At 44.4% G+C, this 15,932-nt stretch overlaps 1 protein-coding gene across 1 annotated transcript; it reads left to right on the top strand.

The window, feature by feature from the left end:
* The first annotated feature begins 778 nt into the window (after window positions 1-778).
* On the top strand, window positions 779-11,488 carry TTC34 (tetratricopeptide repeat domain 34). The gene is given in 7 exon segments (XM_010005281.1): window positions 779-2,402; window positions 3,086-3,309; window positions 4,877-5,069; window positions 5,800-5,966; window positions 6,193-6,464; window positions 6,704-6,914; window positions 10,970-11,488. Coding segments are annotated over 7 exon segments (3,210 nt in total).
* The last annotated feature ends 4,444 nt before the right edge of the window (window positions 11,489-15,932 follow it).

Below are 15,932 nucleotides of genomic sequence, written 5' to 3'. Positions count from 1 at the left end.
AAGGCCCGCGCAGCCCCCCCCGCGCCCGCCCCGGGACGGCTCCACAGCCCCGGCCTGGCTCCTCCGCCCGCCCTGAGGTGCTCGTTCTCTCAGGTACTCGCTCTCTCACCCGCCCTCAGGTGCTCGCTCTCCCGGCCGCCCCTCGAGGGGCATCTCCCCGCTCGTGAGGGCCCCTCAGCAGGCCCAGGTGTGCGGGGCCGCGGGGCGGGCCCCGGAGCTCAGGCCCTTGCACTAAACTTCATCTTTCCCGCCGACTTCTGAGGTGGGAAGAGGGAGAAGGTGCAAATTTTCTTCTCCCTTTCTTGCCCCTCCCAGACAGAGGAGAAAAGGCAAGTGGTGGGGAAAGGATCAAGGTGCTGTTCTGTCTCCTTGTTCACCGTCAGCGCTGACAGACATATCTTCTGATGATTAAAAATTTATCAGACTGACCTCTCAACCAAGCCTGGTCGGCCTCCCGGCTCCACATCCTGGTCCATCAGAGGGGTAGGGAATTCTGATGAGGTTACGTGGCTGTTTTATGGCCCATGTTATGTGGTTGTAGACTAAGAACCTCTGTAGTGTTTCTTCACGTGGCTTTGCTCCTCAGTTAACCCATCAGTGACAAAATGCTGTCCTTTTCACAGGACCTAGGCTTACTGGTGTCTGTCACTTGGAAAGCTGCCCCCAAGGAAAAAAACAACCTGCATTCCACAGCCCCTCACATTGCTGATTTTCTGTTTTACAGGCACTAGCCACATTACGTGTGTGATGCTGCTTGGCGAAGATAAAAATCCAGAAAATGTCACCTCAGGAGCTTGCTGCACTGCTCTGTGAAGAAGGGGACCACCATCTCACCCAGCAGGAGTTACCAGTAGCCACTGCCTTCTACACGGCTGCCTTCAGCTGCAGTGCCTCCACAGCAGTACAGAAAGTGAACTCCTTAGACAAGGGGCTCTGGGAGAAAGTTATAGCCACCCTGGAGATGTGGTGCAAAGGCAAGGATGAGATTCCCAAGATTCAGAGCAAGAACTTGGCAGTTGTCTCCCTCAGTGTGGGAATAGCTGCCATCTTTCTCTCCAGCCTAAGTCCCGACAGTATCGTATCCTCAGTCTATAAAATGGAGACACTGCTCGGGCGAGGAGGCTCAGAGGAGGTGGTGAGTAGATGCAATTCCCTGCTCAAGGCTAACCCGAAGCATTCCATGGAACTGCTGCTGCTGAGGGCACTGGCTTGGGTGCTGTTGGGGACAGAAGTTAGGAAGGGAGTTGCAGACTATATCCAAGCCTTTGTGATGCATCGGGCTGAGGCAGTGGCCTACGTGTGTACCAGGCAAAGGGAACACCTACCACGGATCATCCAGGCCTTCTCTAATTATCTCTCAACGTGTCAAAATGAAAGCCCAGATGGCAGTTCCTTGGACCAGTGGCTGGGCAACTGCTATGACTTCCTGTCAGCAGTAGCCCCAGGTGATATCTGGGTTTCCAGGGTGCAGGCAGCTTACCTCTTCAAGAAAAGCAAATTTGAGGAGTGTGTGGCAGTTTGTAGCAAGGCTCTGAAGGGCTTCTCAGCTGATAATAATCTCAGAGATGGGAAAGCCTTGGGTGTGCTTTTGGAACGGGCTGCTGCATACTTCTTTTTGGGTGGACGGATGCAGGAAATGATGCAGGATTTAGCAGAAGCCTTTGCAGCAAGCCCTGCCCAGGCACTGAAACACTTCAAAGAGCTTTTTTCACCACATGACACTGAGAAGATAGAAGAACATGCTAGAACTGTCCTGGAGGTGAAGTTTGCAGCATACAGGGAGGCTGTGCGCGCTCGGACTGAGCTGAGAGGCAGTCGTGGTACTGAGCTGCTCCCTTCTGTTATCCAGACAGTCCAGTTCCTCCTTCAGATCTGCCCAGGGTCCAAACGTGAGCTGAGTGTTCGGCTAGCAGACTGTCACCTCTTGCATGGGCAGATCAGAACTGCCCTGGATATCTGTGACCACCTCTTGTCAGCAGAGCAGAAAACCTACTACAACACTCTCTTAGCATTGCGAGGATTCTGCTGCCTTCACACTCATCACCATCAGCAAGCCCTGCAGGACTTTCAAAAGGTCATTGAGCACGATTCCCCACATCCTAACAGCTGCATTAAAGCCTTATGTGGCCGTGGACTGATCCGGATTTCTGGTGGCAGCCATTACTTGACAGCCCTGGATTATATCACAGCTTGCCAGTTAAAGCTGGAAGAAACCATCTTCACAATCAAGTCCTACGTGCCGTGGAACCAAAGAGGACTGCTGCTGAAGGTTCTCCAAGAAGAAGGACAGAAGATGCTCCAGAAGAAGAGGTAGCCAGGAGGCAGTTCAGCCTGTGGGCAGAAAAAGAAACAGAGCTGTGAAGTTTCCTAGCAGAAAGAGAACTGCTTGGGAAGTAGAGAGGGTACTTGCTTCAGAGAATAGGATATAGGCCCTTTCAAATTTCCTAATTAACAAGTTGAAATAAAACTGCCCAAGTGCAGCTATTGCAGCAAAATATTGCTTTGCTGCCTTGTCAGAATGGGATAGGATCTTGTTAGCCAAATTAGCTCAGTCTTTCTGTGGAAGTTAATCCATGACATACCAGTGGGGCTAAGCTGGGAGTGGGCAAAATGCTAGAGGGAATATGACAGGTTTCTCCGAAGGAGTGGATGCACCCACCATAAAACAGGTTCATTGGTGCTACCTGGCTCCTTCCACTCTCAGCTCAGAATGGAAGGATCTGGTGAGCCATGAAGTGCTAAGTGTCCTTCCAAGCCAGAGCTGAAGTACTACTATGCACATACTTGGTGCTGGCAACCCAATTTCTTATTCCAGTGCTAACTGTATTGATGTCATATTTAAGGCTGGGAGATCTGGGGCAGGAACACCAAACTGTTCCAGCTAAATCCATTAAAACATGAGTTTGAAGGTAGAACAAGGTATAACAGAGGGACTCTGAGGTTTTAATAATTTAATGTATCATCCATTTTGATAGCCTCTTGCTTAGCTTCCAGGTGAGACAGAGAGGCTCTATTACTCTCATTAGCATTTTCTTCTTGTCTTTCCTTTTTTCTTCCTGTTTTTTTCTTTCTTTCCCCTCCAGAGATGCCCCTGGGGTTTACCAGCTGGCTTCTCTCTTGGTGGAGCTGGACACTTCTGATGAAGCATCACGGATCCTTTGTGCTGATGCCCTGTACCAGATGGGCTGTGTTGAAGAAGCCCACAAGCTCCTCTTAGTAGCACTCTCCAGAAATCCACAAAGGTCTCCCATCCTGGCTAGACTGGCACTTCTGCAGCTGAAGAAAGGTTTCATGTATGATGGCAACCAGGTAAGGAGCACCTGGCTAGCAGAAAGAATGAGAGTCATCAGTGGTGGTGTGGTGAAGAGGGTTAACAACCCTTTTAGCTGGTTCAGAAGATGGTAGAGCTCGATGGTAGAACTAAAGAGGGATCACTTTATAGATGAAGACATGACAGTGTCCTCAAAAGGCTTTCAGTTTCCTAGCACAGCTTGTCTCCTGCTCCTTAGTGTTACAGGACAACTCTGGATACAAACTGCACGGTGAGGCCACCTCATTACATGGTGCAAAGCTGGAACCCACCCCATCACACAACCTATGATGAGCTTTCCAGTCAGGCTGCACATACTCCAAATATTTCTCAGGAATGGTGGCAAATGAGCAAATCCAGGCCTCATCAGCAGGACTCTGCCTGTAGCACAGACACACCACGACTCCCAGCTAAAGAGCCCATTCATCACGTGCTATTTACTGACAGTTTTCATCAGCGACTTTAACTAGGCAGAACATGGCTGAGCATCCTGCCCCTGGTGACAATATTGATGGGATTGGTACATTTATTTCCCCTAGAGAAAGAAGGGAGAACTACTATCTAACTGATTATCCTAATGAAGCATTAGAGCAGAGGAAGAAACAAAACCAGAAGCTCAAATGCCAGTCTGCAGTTTTCTTTCTGGTGCTTTTCTGACTTCTGCTTGGAACCATGAAAGATTCCAACAAGTCGATTCTCCTACCGAGCTCACAAAGCTGAATTACCAGGTTCTGCCATCAGAGGGAACTATTGCATTTTTTAAAAATCCCATAAAATTACACTAGCCATAAAGAGAAAAGTTTCATTGTCACCACTTTGCTACTCCCTATGAAAAATAAAGGTTTTGTATAATTTGCTGCCTTTGGGAAAGCTACTAATGACTGACATGACTTTATTAGGGTTCATATGTTGCCCTGGAAGTTGCATTCCTCTCTGCAGCTTCCCTTCAAATTCCAGATGGAACATACACGTCACCAGAAATTTCTCTTCTAAATGTTTTTGTCCCACCTGCCTCTCAGCACCCAGATACTTGTACCTATTAATAAAATATAGAAAAATAATCACTTCAATGGATGTGTCTGGTGTATCAAGATAACTTTGTTCTTGTCCTGGCTCCTCTGGCTCAGATTTGAATGTTAAGTACCCGGAATGTTGAGTCACTGGAATCCTGTCCCACAGAAACTCTTTCTTAGGGGCCATGATCCCATTCAGCTGTATTTATAAAACCAGTTAGCTGCCAGTCTGGAACAGAGGCTTCCCAAAAGCAAAGCAGCATTCTTCATTTCCCCAGAATTATTTCAATAGCTGCAGGGGCAGTAAGGAAAGATAAGAAGGAATGTTTTCTCCAACATGCATTTACACTAGGGCCAGCTGAAGAGTTTAGTAAGAGAGACTCAAGGTTCTTGGCTGGACCACAGCTGGCTGATGTCCCAGGGAACCATGAGGAGGCACTGGGGAAGAGCACACTTGTCTCACCAGACAGTCATATATTTCCAGCTTTAGCATGACTTCAGGTGCCTTTCATGCTAATCTTTCTCTTCTGCCTTTTTCTCTCACATTATTAAGCTGCTAAAGAAAGTGATCAGAATTGGAGATTCCTCCTGCCTCCTGCCAATCATGGACATTTTCAAAGATGAAGACAGGAAGCTGATGCAAACTCACTGCCATTTCAGAGCACTGACCATCCTGAGGGACAAGCAGGATGAGGCTGACATCAAGGAGGCCATTGCCTACCTCTCCTTTGCCATCATTGCTGCAGGTAGGTTAGACAGATTTACTTCGGTGAGAAATCAGATCAGTAGGTAGACAAGCATGTCCCTCCAATTCTCATCTGTCATTTTCTCAATGAGGAGGCTGAAACAGTCAATTGACAAAGGCAGGTGAAGAGCAGGATAAAATCTGTTTGAATTAACAACTCATCTCAACCATGAAACAAACAGCAACCAACCTGCCTTCTTGGTCCAACACACAAATGATTGTGTGGTTCCAGTGCAAAAGAGGGAATGCACCCGCTTACATCATTCCTAGCTTTCCTAAGGAGGGAGATCAGGTTAGCATGGAAATGCTTCTGGCATGTTCCATGTAGAACCATGGAAACCTGCCTTTCACTCTGAGCAAATATTGTAATAGAATCACAGGCTAGTTTGGGTTGGAAGGGACCTTAAAGATTACCTAAATCCAACCCCCTGCATGGGCAGGGACACCTCCCACTAGACCAGGTTGCTCCAAGCCCCATCCAACCTAGCCTTGAGCAATTCCAGTGAGGGAGCATCCACAACTTCCCTGGGCAAGGTGTGCCAGTGTCTCACCACCCTCACAGTGAAGAATTTCCTCCTAATGAATAAGGGAAAGGAAGGGCAAGAGAGGGAAACAAATTGGCTCAGTTACACCCATTTCACAGGTGCAGATGCACATAAAAACATGGAAACATTGAGACTCACCACAGTAGCCATTGGCCTTTTGAATCATGGTACTGCTCTCTCCTCCAGGTGGTTATGCTGAAGATTGTCTTCTGATCAGGGCAGGATGTTATGGGCGCCTCGGTCAGAAGAAAACAGCTATTTTTGATTTTAATGCCATCCTAAAGGAGGACCCCAGGAACGTGCAGGCTCTGAGTGGACGAGGATTCATCTACCTTGCCCTGAAGCAGCAGAAGGTATCACATCACTTTACTGATTTGCTGGCGATTTACATGACTGGTTTGCTTTCCCAAGTCTAGAGAGAGGAAGACTAAACCTTGATCAGTGATCTTGTTCACTGTCACTACCACACATTGTGCAGCTGACCTGTGGGATAGCAGAGAACAGAAAGCACCTGAAAGAACACACTATCAGTACGTAGTTCTTGCTGCCATTTCATCTTTTGGCCTTGTTTTTACACAGGAGGCAGTGCAAGATTTGATCTCAGCACTGAAGGTGGAGGCAGGAGTAGTGATTCCAGCAATCCTGTCTTTAAAGCATGAAGCCCAAGGCCTGGTCACTCAGTGGCTTCTGCAGCATGGCAGGACGGCATTAACTGAGCTTCTTGCTACTAAAGACCTCCCAAAACAAGAAACCCTCAGAGAGCTTCTCCTGGTTGCAAAAGCATTAATTAAAATTTGCAAGGATTCCCAATATCACATCTTCTACACGGATGTTTTGATTGCAAAGGGTAAGTCCCTGTTCTCTCACATAGCTGATCAGACCACATGAATGGGCAATAAATTAAAAGAAAATGCATGTTAAATGGCAAGCATATAGTACTTGTCAAGAGGAGTCTGCAAATGTTTTGGGAAAGGGTATGAAGTAGTTAATACCCTCAGAGGTGGACTGTGGACAGGCTACCTCAATTCTCCTTTATCTTTCTCCACATGGAATGGGTGATAAAGCTTGTTCTGGTGTTACCAACAGGAAGGTATGAAGAGGCCCGTGACCACCTCCGGGAGGCATTTCGCCACTGTCCTGCTGATGACTTTGCCACTGCCAGACTGGCTGTGCTGCAGCTGAAGAAGAGGAACATGCCAGTGGCAGCTCACTCCTTCAGCATCCTAGCCAAGAGAGATGAAAGGGAGTTGGGGTTCCTCCTGAACTTCATAGATGCTAAGCAACAGCAGCATCTCGCTCAGGTATGGTCCCTTTTTTGGTGCCACTGCTGTGGATTCAGGGGGGAAAGAAATGGAATTTATCAGATGAACGAGGAACAAATTGGCTTCTTCCTCCAGCCTTTCCTCCAGCAAGATCAGGGAGTTGGACCAAACTTCTTTCACTGCAGTGACTTTGCTTCAATCTCTAATAATTCATCATTACCACTTCTTACCACTTGAGTGAATTTCTTGTTGGGCTTCCTAGCATGAGACCTGTTTAATCCCAACACTGAAATGCAGGGGATGTGAGGGCCAGCAGGCAGAGGTTCACAAAATTGTTGCTATTCCTGTGCCCTGTGTGAGCTGCATGGTGCTCATAGCTGCTTCTGGGGAAGGGGAATTCATGGTTTGTTCATTTTCTTCATGAAAAGAATCTGAGAGTTCTGATTCAGTCACATTAAATGCTTCAATCCTTTCTTGCTCTTCTGTGTAACATTTAGAAATCTAAATATATTCACATTTTTATAAAAGCTGTTGGGATTGGTTTTCTTTGCTAAAATTATTTGACACAGAAATGGCACATTGCTCTAGTCCACCCCAGTATGTATTTTTCTGTATTTGTTTTTTGTTTTTTTTTAATTTCTCCCCCAAAGTACATTCAGCTCTGAGGAAGCACCTCCAATAGACAGGACAAGGTCAGATGGATGGGGAGGAGTTTTTAACATTCACTCAGGCATCTGCAATTCTGATTGCCCAGAAGCTCTGTGCTCTGAGAATCAGTTTGCCTCCTTTTATTCAGTTTGTAGATGGTGTGCACCCTGGTGAGAAGCTATATTGTTATGCTTTCTCCCAGGTTATAAAACAAACAACATGCTTACATACTTAATGCATCTTGAGAAAAGTACTTTGTATGGATTTTAGCAAAATAGCAGGAGGATCTAAGTAAACAAGTATTAATTTACCAGTCCCTAGACAAGCCCCATTACAGAGAAAAGAGCCCCTCTCTTTTGAATAATGTAAAAAGTTCTATCTTGTGAGGAAGAGCTTGAAGATTTTACAGACAATTTGCAACCTTTTACTAAATAAAGTTGATAAAGGTACAATCAGGAATGTGTCTGTGGGGCCCTGAGGAGGTGTCTGTAAATGAAGATGTGTTTTATGGCTGAATTTCCCTAGCTGCCACACAACTCATTCTGTTTGGAAGTCTCACAGCTAAGTTCCTCAGAGCTGCTTTCTGAGAAAGCACAGGAGAGATCATCTTGTGCTGCCAATAAGAAAAAAAACCAACAAACCCCAAACCCTACAAACTAGTTTTTATTCACCTTAAACTGCACTATGTATTAGGAACTCACTGGTGCCACAGAGGAGTGAAACCTTTAAAATGGAAGAGGCACTTTATTTCTGTCTGTATGTGGCAGCCATAGAACAGGGTCTGGGATAAAACCTCTTACCAGTGGCTTATTCACCATGGAAGACTTCTCTGCCACTGGATGGAATAGGAGTGGCTAGACTGATTTCAAGCCTGGAATTCAGTACCCATGTTGGAAATAAAATAGAATAAATTTTTTTTTTAGATCTTTACTCTTGTGCTTTTTTCAACTGAGTAAACATTTGGACTTAAGCACCTGGAAATCCTTCCATATTCTCTAATCTTTAAAGATTTACTGAGTGCAATTACTTTTACTACTGATTAGCCCAGAATCACAATATTTTTTTTTAATATGTGTATTTTGCAACAAGGGGATAAGTATGTACTTTACTGGGGTGGGGAAGGAATTGGTTAATTCACCTGCCTGGTGTCCCACGGGATTTTCCAGTAGCACTTCCTTTTGCCTGCAAGGTTATTCCAGTTTGTGTCAGAAATTAAGATCTCAGTAAAATTGGAAAAGCTGACAAGTGGAATTGGTGCCAGAAACCCACCAATGGCCTTCTCTGCCCTGGCTCCTCACCTTCTGCCACCTCCATTTCACAAATAAGGAGACTGAAGCTAAGAAGAGTCAAGTGTTTTATGCTCAGCTCTCCATGCACAAAAGTATTACTGCCAGGTTGTGTTTCAGTGTTTGGAGATTACAGGCACTATAGAAATGTATCATCATCATCCCAGAGTCTGGTCTGAAAAGCTAAAAATAATTCTACATCAGCTGAAAAGGAAAGGGTGGAGCAAGAAGAGCTCCTTGATGTACTGATTTTTTTTGCATTAAAAACAAAGCAATGAAAGTCTTCCCTTATTTATAGTCTAAGGGGTCCCATGCTAAGAAATTTGTAAACAACTGGGAGAACCACATGGGAATAAGAATCTGAAAGATTTATTAAACTGCAAAAGGTCAGAGGAAGGGAGTTTGCTTGCTGCTAGTGCAGCTTCAACCCTTCGGTTTCCTATAGCAGAGGTTAAATGCATGACTGCTTGCTAGCTCCTAGCCCACATCCTCAGAGCTGCACCTTCTGGTTGACATGCCATAGGATACCCAGAGCTAACTCCTACAGAAGTGGTTCCAAAAGCTCTATGGTCTGTGTCAGAATTAGGCCCTCAGCCCAAGTCAGAAGTTGCCATTCTAAACACCTTCATGGCACGTGGACCCCAAATAAGCTCTGGAGGTAAAGAAGGAAAGACTTGTTCCAAACTAATCAGAAAACATCCACCCCTCTTCCAAAGCTCAATGCTTATCAGTCCATCTTCTGGTATTTACTTCTCAGAGACTAACCCTTGGCCACCATTCCATGTCTGTTCAACTCCTCACTCATTTTCTCTCCAAGGAATTGAACCTTGGTCCATGTCAATGTCAGGTTAGACACTATAGGCTGGAACCAAACATGCAACAAAAATGTGTGCATTTTCAGTCCTTAGAAAGGGACAAAGGGACCTCACACAGGAAGCAGTCCACTCACCACTCATTTATGGCTTCCCAAGCCCTTTCCAGATATCTGGCACCAGAATTCTTTCAGCCTGGAAGCCATAATCAATGTGTGGAAGCTGAGAGACTCAAATATAACTACATAAAGAATTTTACACTCCTTCATAGCAAAATAACTGGAATAGAATTCTTAATAAACTTTTAGGAATGGCTAAATGATTTCATGGCTTCTGGCTCAGACTTGACCTACAATATCAATCCAGAACCTGTTTCTTCACTCCAGCCATCAGTTCTAATCTAAGCCAACCAAAATAAAAAGACAAGGCACAGAGACTGGAAGACCTGAGCCACCTGTCAAAGTAGCTGTGGAGATGGTGGCTGGGCTGAGGGAATTTTGAGAAGCCAGAGGCACCCAGAGGCAGTGTGTGATGAAAACATTTATCCTGTGCCTGAAGCCTCAGCTTGTTTGGCTCAGCCTTCTGTAAGACCCAAGCTGCTGGTGGCAGCTTGTTTATATCTCTGCTGCAGCACATTAAAAAGCTTTGTTTGTTACCAATACAGGGAAATAACGAGAAATCCATCTGAGGCAAAGAGTTCTAATGGAGTTTTATTTATTGACCTCTATGAAACTAAAAATTATGTGGCTCTTTCTGCCTTCTCTGTCTTCTTGTTAATTTTTTTCCCTTCAGATAAGGACAGATAGTTCACTTGCACTTGAGATTCAGGATTAGCAAAGCCATCAGTTGGCTGCTTTTTCTTACAGCTTGGATAAAAGTCACTTAGAAACCAACCTTCCTTATCAACACATGCAAGTATTTGTGGGGCAGTGCATGGGGCTAACTATCTACTGACCAAAAGATGCCATTTCCATTTAGTCACCTGCTAGATCATGGAGGAAAAACTGCCTGCTTATGGAGTTTGGTCCACTCAGCTTTCAGTTCACATATCATTCCTAAGGAATGTAAACAACTTCAGAATAAATGCTCTGAGAAAGTTTTAGCAAACCATGCAGAAACAAAGAAGACTGGTTCAGAAGCTCTTGAGATAACAGCAAGTGCCCCTTGAACCAAGATTTTATACTGCAGGCAAAAAATATCCCACTTATGTGTTCTCCAACTAGATGCAATTTCAACATTCAAAATTTCTTAACGTCTCTGTCTACCTGTAGCCAAGGCCACACTAGATATTTACTCTTTTTTTCTCCCCACTTTTAATTAGTAATATCAAGGAACTTTCTGTCCACAGGTGGCAGCCCAGGAAGGAAATGTGCTGATGAAAGAGCATCGCTATGAGAAGGCTCTGGGCTACTACACCCTGGCTGTCCTGACAAGCAGAGACAACCCGCGGTACCTCCGGCGGAGAGCTGCCTGCCTCACACACCTGAAAAAATACCACAGAGCTTTAAAAGATATGGAGAAAGTGATCCAGAGGCATGGTCACAACAGCCTTAAAACACGTGTGGAAGACCACTGCTCCCAAGGCCACCTGCTGCTATTGGTTGCTGAGGAAGAAGCAGCCGTTCAGCAGTATATTGAGGCACTGCAGTTGGAGGAGTCTGTGGCATTGCACAGCATCATGAATGGCCCTGGCAGGGAAATTTTAACCAAAACATTTCATAAGATTGCACAGTATAATTTTGAAATGCAGCATTATGAAGAGGCCTGGAAAATCACAGACTATGGTCTTAAAATTGATAAAAATACTGAACTTAAAAAGCTGAAAACGAGACTGAAGCGAGAGGCATCGAGCTGTAGCATACATTAGTGTGTCTGTCTCGGGCTTTTCCAGGGTCTGATTGCTTTCTGGTTTGTTTGTGAGGCTGCAAGAATAAGAGAGAGATGAGAAGCTCATGTTAAACATGCAATGGACACAGCACTGAACATGGTACAGCAAGATTAGGAGCAGAAAGTTTCAGGTAGTGAAACAAAACTGATCAAGAGAGCAATGAGAAGAAGGCAACTAGCTGCATTCAGGATTCTTGAAAATGACTGTGGCTCCATGTCAGCTCCTTCTTGGGAAGACAGTGTTCTGTTTGGCTAAGCTGAACTAATTCTAACACAGCAATTCCAATCATAGTGAAGGAGTACACCCAAATAGCTTGCAGGTTATGAATCATAATCATCATATATTTCCTTGCTATTTCTTTTATTAGCTGACACATACTCAGCAATTCCAATCATAGTGAAGGAGTACACCTTCAGGTTATGAATCATAATAATCATATATTTCCTTGCTATTTATTTTATTAGCTGACACATACTGGTCAACTAAGTAGCCTTATTTTTATGGACCAGTTGAAAATATCATTTTTATGTGGTTTCTATTTGTGAAGGACCATGTGTGACACCACAACCCTCTCCTGAATGGAAGCAACTTGTCACAGACTAGTGGATTTGCAGTGATCAGCTCCAATACAGGGGAGCAGGAACAATACAAATGCCAAGCAAACTGTTGTGCTGTCCCAGGGAACATCGATAAGGTGAAGGATGAGACTCAACAGAGATGAAACATCCAACCTAGTGACTAATGCCCTGTTATCTAGGACACACAGGCAGCTATAACCCAGACTTCACCTTGAATTTCCAGCTCCCTGTCTCAGTTTGCCAGTGCAGATAACAGAGATCATCTCTCAGCGGGGGTGTCTACCAGAGCCTGCTAAATATCATGTCTCACACGTATTTGATATTTGGATATTTGTGCATAAAAGTCAGCACTGGAGCATGAACTAATCAAGAGGGGATCAAAGCACAAGTAGGAAGGAGGTCAGGGCTAGAGGCAGCAGCCAGGGTGGTGATGTGATTGCTCTGCACTGATCCAGCACTTATCCCTCATCATCCACACTAGACAGCAAGGGAATCAACACCCCACAGGCTCTGAGGGGTGTCACTTGCTGTCACAGATACAGCTTCACCACCTGTAAGGACGGACAGACTTTGGGGGCAGTACAGATAGTGCTAATTTATCCCATTTCTGTCCAGTTTGGCATTTCATCTGTGCAGTGGGAGTCTGCATCTTATTTTGGAGGCAGTGCCCTGGTGCTATGCAAAAGGAAGCAATGAGGTGGGGCCCAAAACAACAGACTCGTGTATTTGTTTTGACCTGCTCCAGTGAATATGTCCCAATTTTACTGGACTGTGATCACCAACCATGGAGAAAAGTAGGAACTACTATTGGGAACAAAGTCTAAAGCAATATAGAGAACTGATCTCCTGCTTTGATTAGGATGAAAGGGAAATGGAACATTGTCTTTTTTGTTACATTGCTCACTGAAAGGCAACATTCCAGAGTGCAACTTCATTCAGCAGCCATGCAATCAACACAATAGCAACGATACCATCTGTACCCTTCCATCCTTTTTTACCTTCTCTGCATGCTCCTTTTTTTCTTCTCTTAAGAACACAGGTAAGAGTGGGCTTCTTTCCTTTCAAATTCAAGAAAAGCTACTCTGATTTTAATCCCAGTGACACTTTTTGCTCCTAATTGGCATCAAGATGCTACAGGATAATTTCTTTCCAAGCATGAAATTATATCCTCAAACAACTGTCAAATACATTTGCAAGCTGAAAGAAATGTTTGTTGATTTTTCTTCAAATAGTAACCAACAGATAGGAATTTCTCTGTATCTCATGCTGAAATTTTTGAGAAGCAGTTGAAATTTTTTATTTCTTTGTGCTTGATTTTTTGGGGGGGTTTTTCACTGGAATAATAAATCTCTTTACACCTTTGCATTGCTACTCTGTAAGCATTACCTTTTTTAGCTGCAGGTTTGGTTCAGTGTCAGTCAGCCCATAGTCTGTCTGTAGCATTTGACCCTCCAGTGGCTCTTAGAATAGAGTAGTTTTGGTTGGAAGGGATTGTCACCAGGTAGTGAACAACAAAAGAAAACTTTCAAGTCAGCACTGAGAATGTCTCCACAGAACAGACTGCCTGCCAGTTTTGGCTCTGTTCAGTATTCAACAAGAATATAAAAGGAAAATCAGATGTGAGAATATTTGCATCACAGTTACAACAGTACAGTTTCCTGACCACCTGGTCTGCAGTCCAGCAGGCAAAAAACAGCTTAGAAATGATGACAAAATTGTTTGGAATTAAATACTCAGCTGGTAGCTTTTCCTCAGAGTTCAGACAACTAGATTTTGAGCTTTCGTGACGGGAAAAGGTTTTCTTTCCTTTAAAATTCTATCACTCCGATTTATTTTTCCTATTTCAGTTAATTATGTGTTCTCAGATACTCAAGAGAATCTGAACACGTCAGCCAACTGTAGCTGCTGATCAAATGCATTTTTGAAGCTGACATATTGCCTGGGAAGTCATCTTTCTGACTTTCAGTCCAATTCATCGTGCTTCCCAGATTTAGATCCTGGTGGAAATTTGGCTCTGGCTTACAGCCCTGCACACCCAGCTCCTCTAATGAGTTTCTGTGTGCAGAAGTGAGGACATTCCACTTGGCTTGCAAGGGCAGATGGTTCACCTTAATGACAGCTAATCTAAAAGCCATTTCTTTTACTATCTTTTCCCTGTGGAAGATGAACTGTGTTATCATGACACTGCTCCTGCATCCAGCAGTTTCCAATTTGCCAGGGCTCTGAGGAGTCGCTGTCACCATTAATTTAATGTGCTACATGAAATTATCTCTGGTATCACAGTCTGCCTTTGGAGCCTTGGCTATTCCAATCATATTTCAGCTACACTGGTCTATGCTGGGATGTTGGTTCAGTCAGCCATGACTCAACACCTTAAGGAAAGGGATTCATTACTTAGAAGGCACAGCACTTCAACACTGTGGGATTTGGAAGGCTCCTTTCCCTCCTCCTCCTGCTGTGGGTTCCAGAAATTACATATATATTAATCTGTTCTGTAGGATATTAAAGAATACCGCAGACCTGCACCCATCTCACAGATGTGTACAACTCTGACACCCCAAGCATGGGCCCAGTGGTTTATCTGGTCCCAGAAGTAACAAACAGGATGGTATTGCTGTTTGTAGCACTCAGCAGCTAAGAACGTATGAGGACAGGTGGAGAACACATTGCTATCCCAAATGCCAAGGTTACAGAACATGAGCCAGTCCCAAAGGCATGTCAGCATTTCAACAGTCATCATCATGGTGTTATTTTCAGTTTCTCACCAATGGATTGGCAATAGATGCAAGGGAAAAACAAGACTTCTCTGGTCAGCTGCTATTGCCCCATCTTGGCCTCCCCCTTTGTCACAGTCCGGTGCCACTGGCCCTCTGGGTTCCACACCTCTGTACACATCCATAACCTATACATCTACTACCCATACAACTTGAATTTTAAATTAATTTCATTTCTGAAGCTTATTTTGGGCATATAATGCATGGCCAAAACCTACTTGAAACATTGACAAGTTTATGTTCCTGAGAGCCACCAAATACTTGTTCTGCACGCAATGCTAGGCTGAGTTCATCTGGCAGATTAGCTGTGGCTTTAGGTGCTTTACCATCCAACCCCATCCTTTTTGTAGCTGTATGTTCCCAAAAAGTCAAGAGTTACAGAGAATAAACTAGCATCAGGATTTCCCTGCAGACTGCAAAGGAAATTAAGAACAGTATCTGATAATAAGTTGGCATGTCTCATTCCTGAACTGCATCCCAGTGAATGAGAAAATTAAACTCTAAAGCCAGAGGGAGAATGCAGGAGGGGGCAGGAAGCACAGGAGGATGTTAATCATTCCATTCCATCCCTGGTTTGCACTGTGTTATGCCCCTCAGTTGTACTTTCCTCTCCAGGTCAGTGCTGCATGTGCCTGATGCAACCCAGCAAATCTGCTCCATGGGTGTGAGGTGTGGGGATGTGGAGTCACCAGGAGCCACGGGTTTGGATCCAGATCAGTAGTGGATGAAATGAGAAACTGACAGTGATTCGTATTTTCCCACTTAAAATGACCTCTCCTGGAGCATCTTGATTGCCTAGAAACCTCAGATGTCACATTATAAGACATTCAAACACTGATGATATACTCAGAATGTTCTCCAAAAGCCACATTAAAATCCTACAATATTAGGAACACCTAGTGCTGGAAACAGTGTAGGGTTTGATCTTTAATACAGAGTTTTAACAATAGAAACATTTATACCATGCCTTTTTTTAATGCAACCTTGCCAACAGTATTTTTGCAATGCTGTTTCTTCTGCATCTTGTGTCCATTCTTGGGTAATAAAATCTACTTACCAGAGCAAACAGGT

This window comes from Chaetura pelagica, unplaced genomic scaffold, assembly GCF_000747805.2.
Source record: "Chaetura pelagica isolate M959 unplaced genomic scaffold, ChaPel_1.0 scaffold159, whole genome shotgun sequence".
Taxonomy (NCBI): domain Eukaryota; kingdom Metazoa; phylum Chordata; class Aves; order Apodiformes; family Apodidae; genus Chaetura; species Chaetura pelagica.
This window is presented reverse-complemented; position numbering and strand designations above follow the sequence as displayed.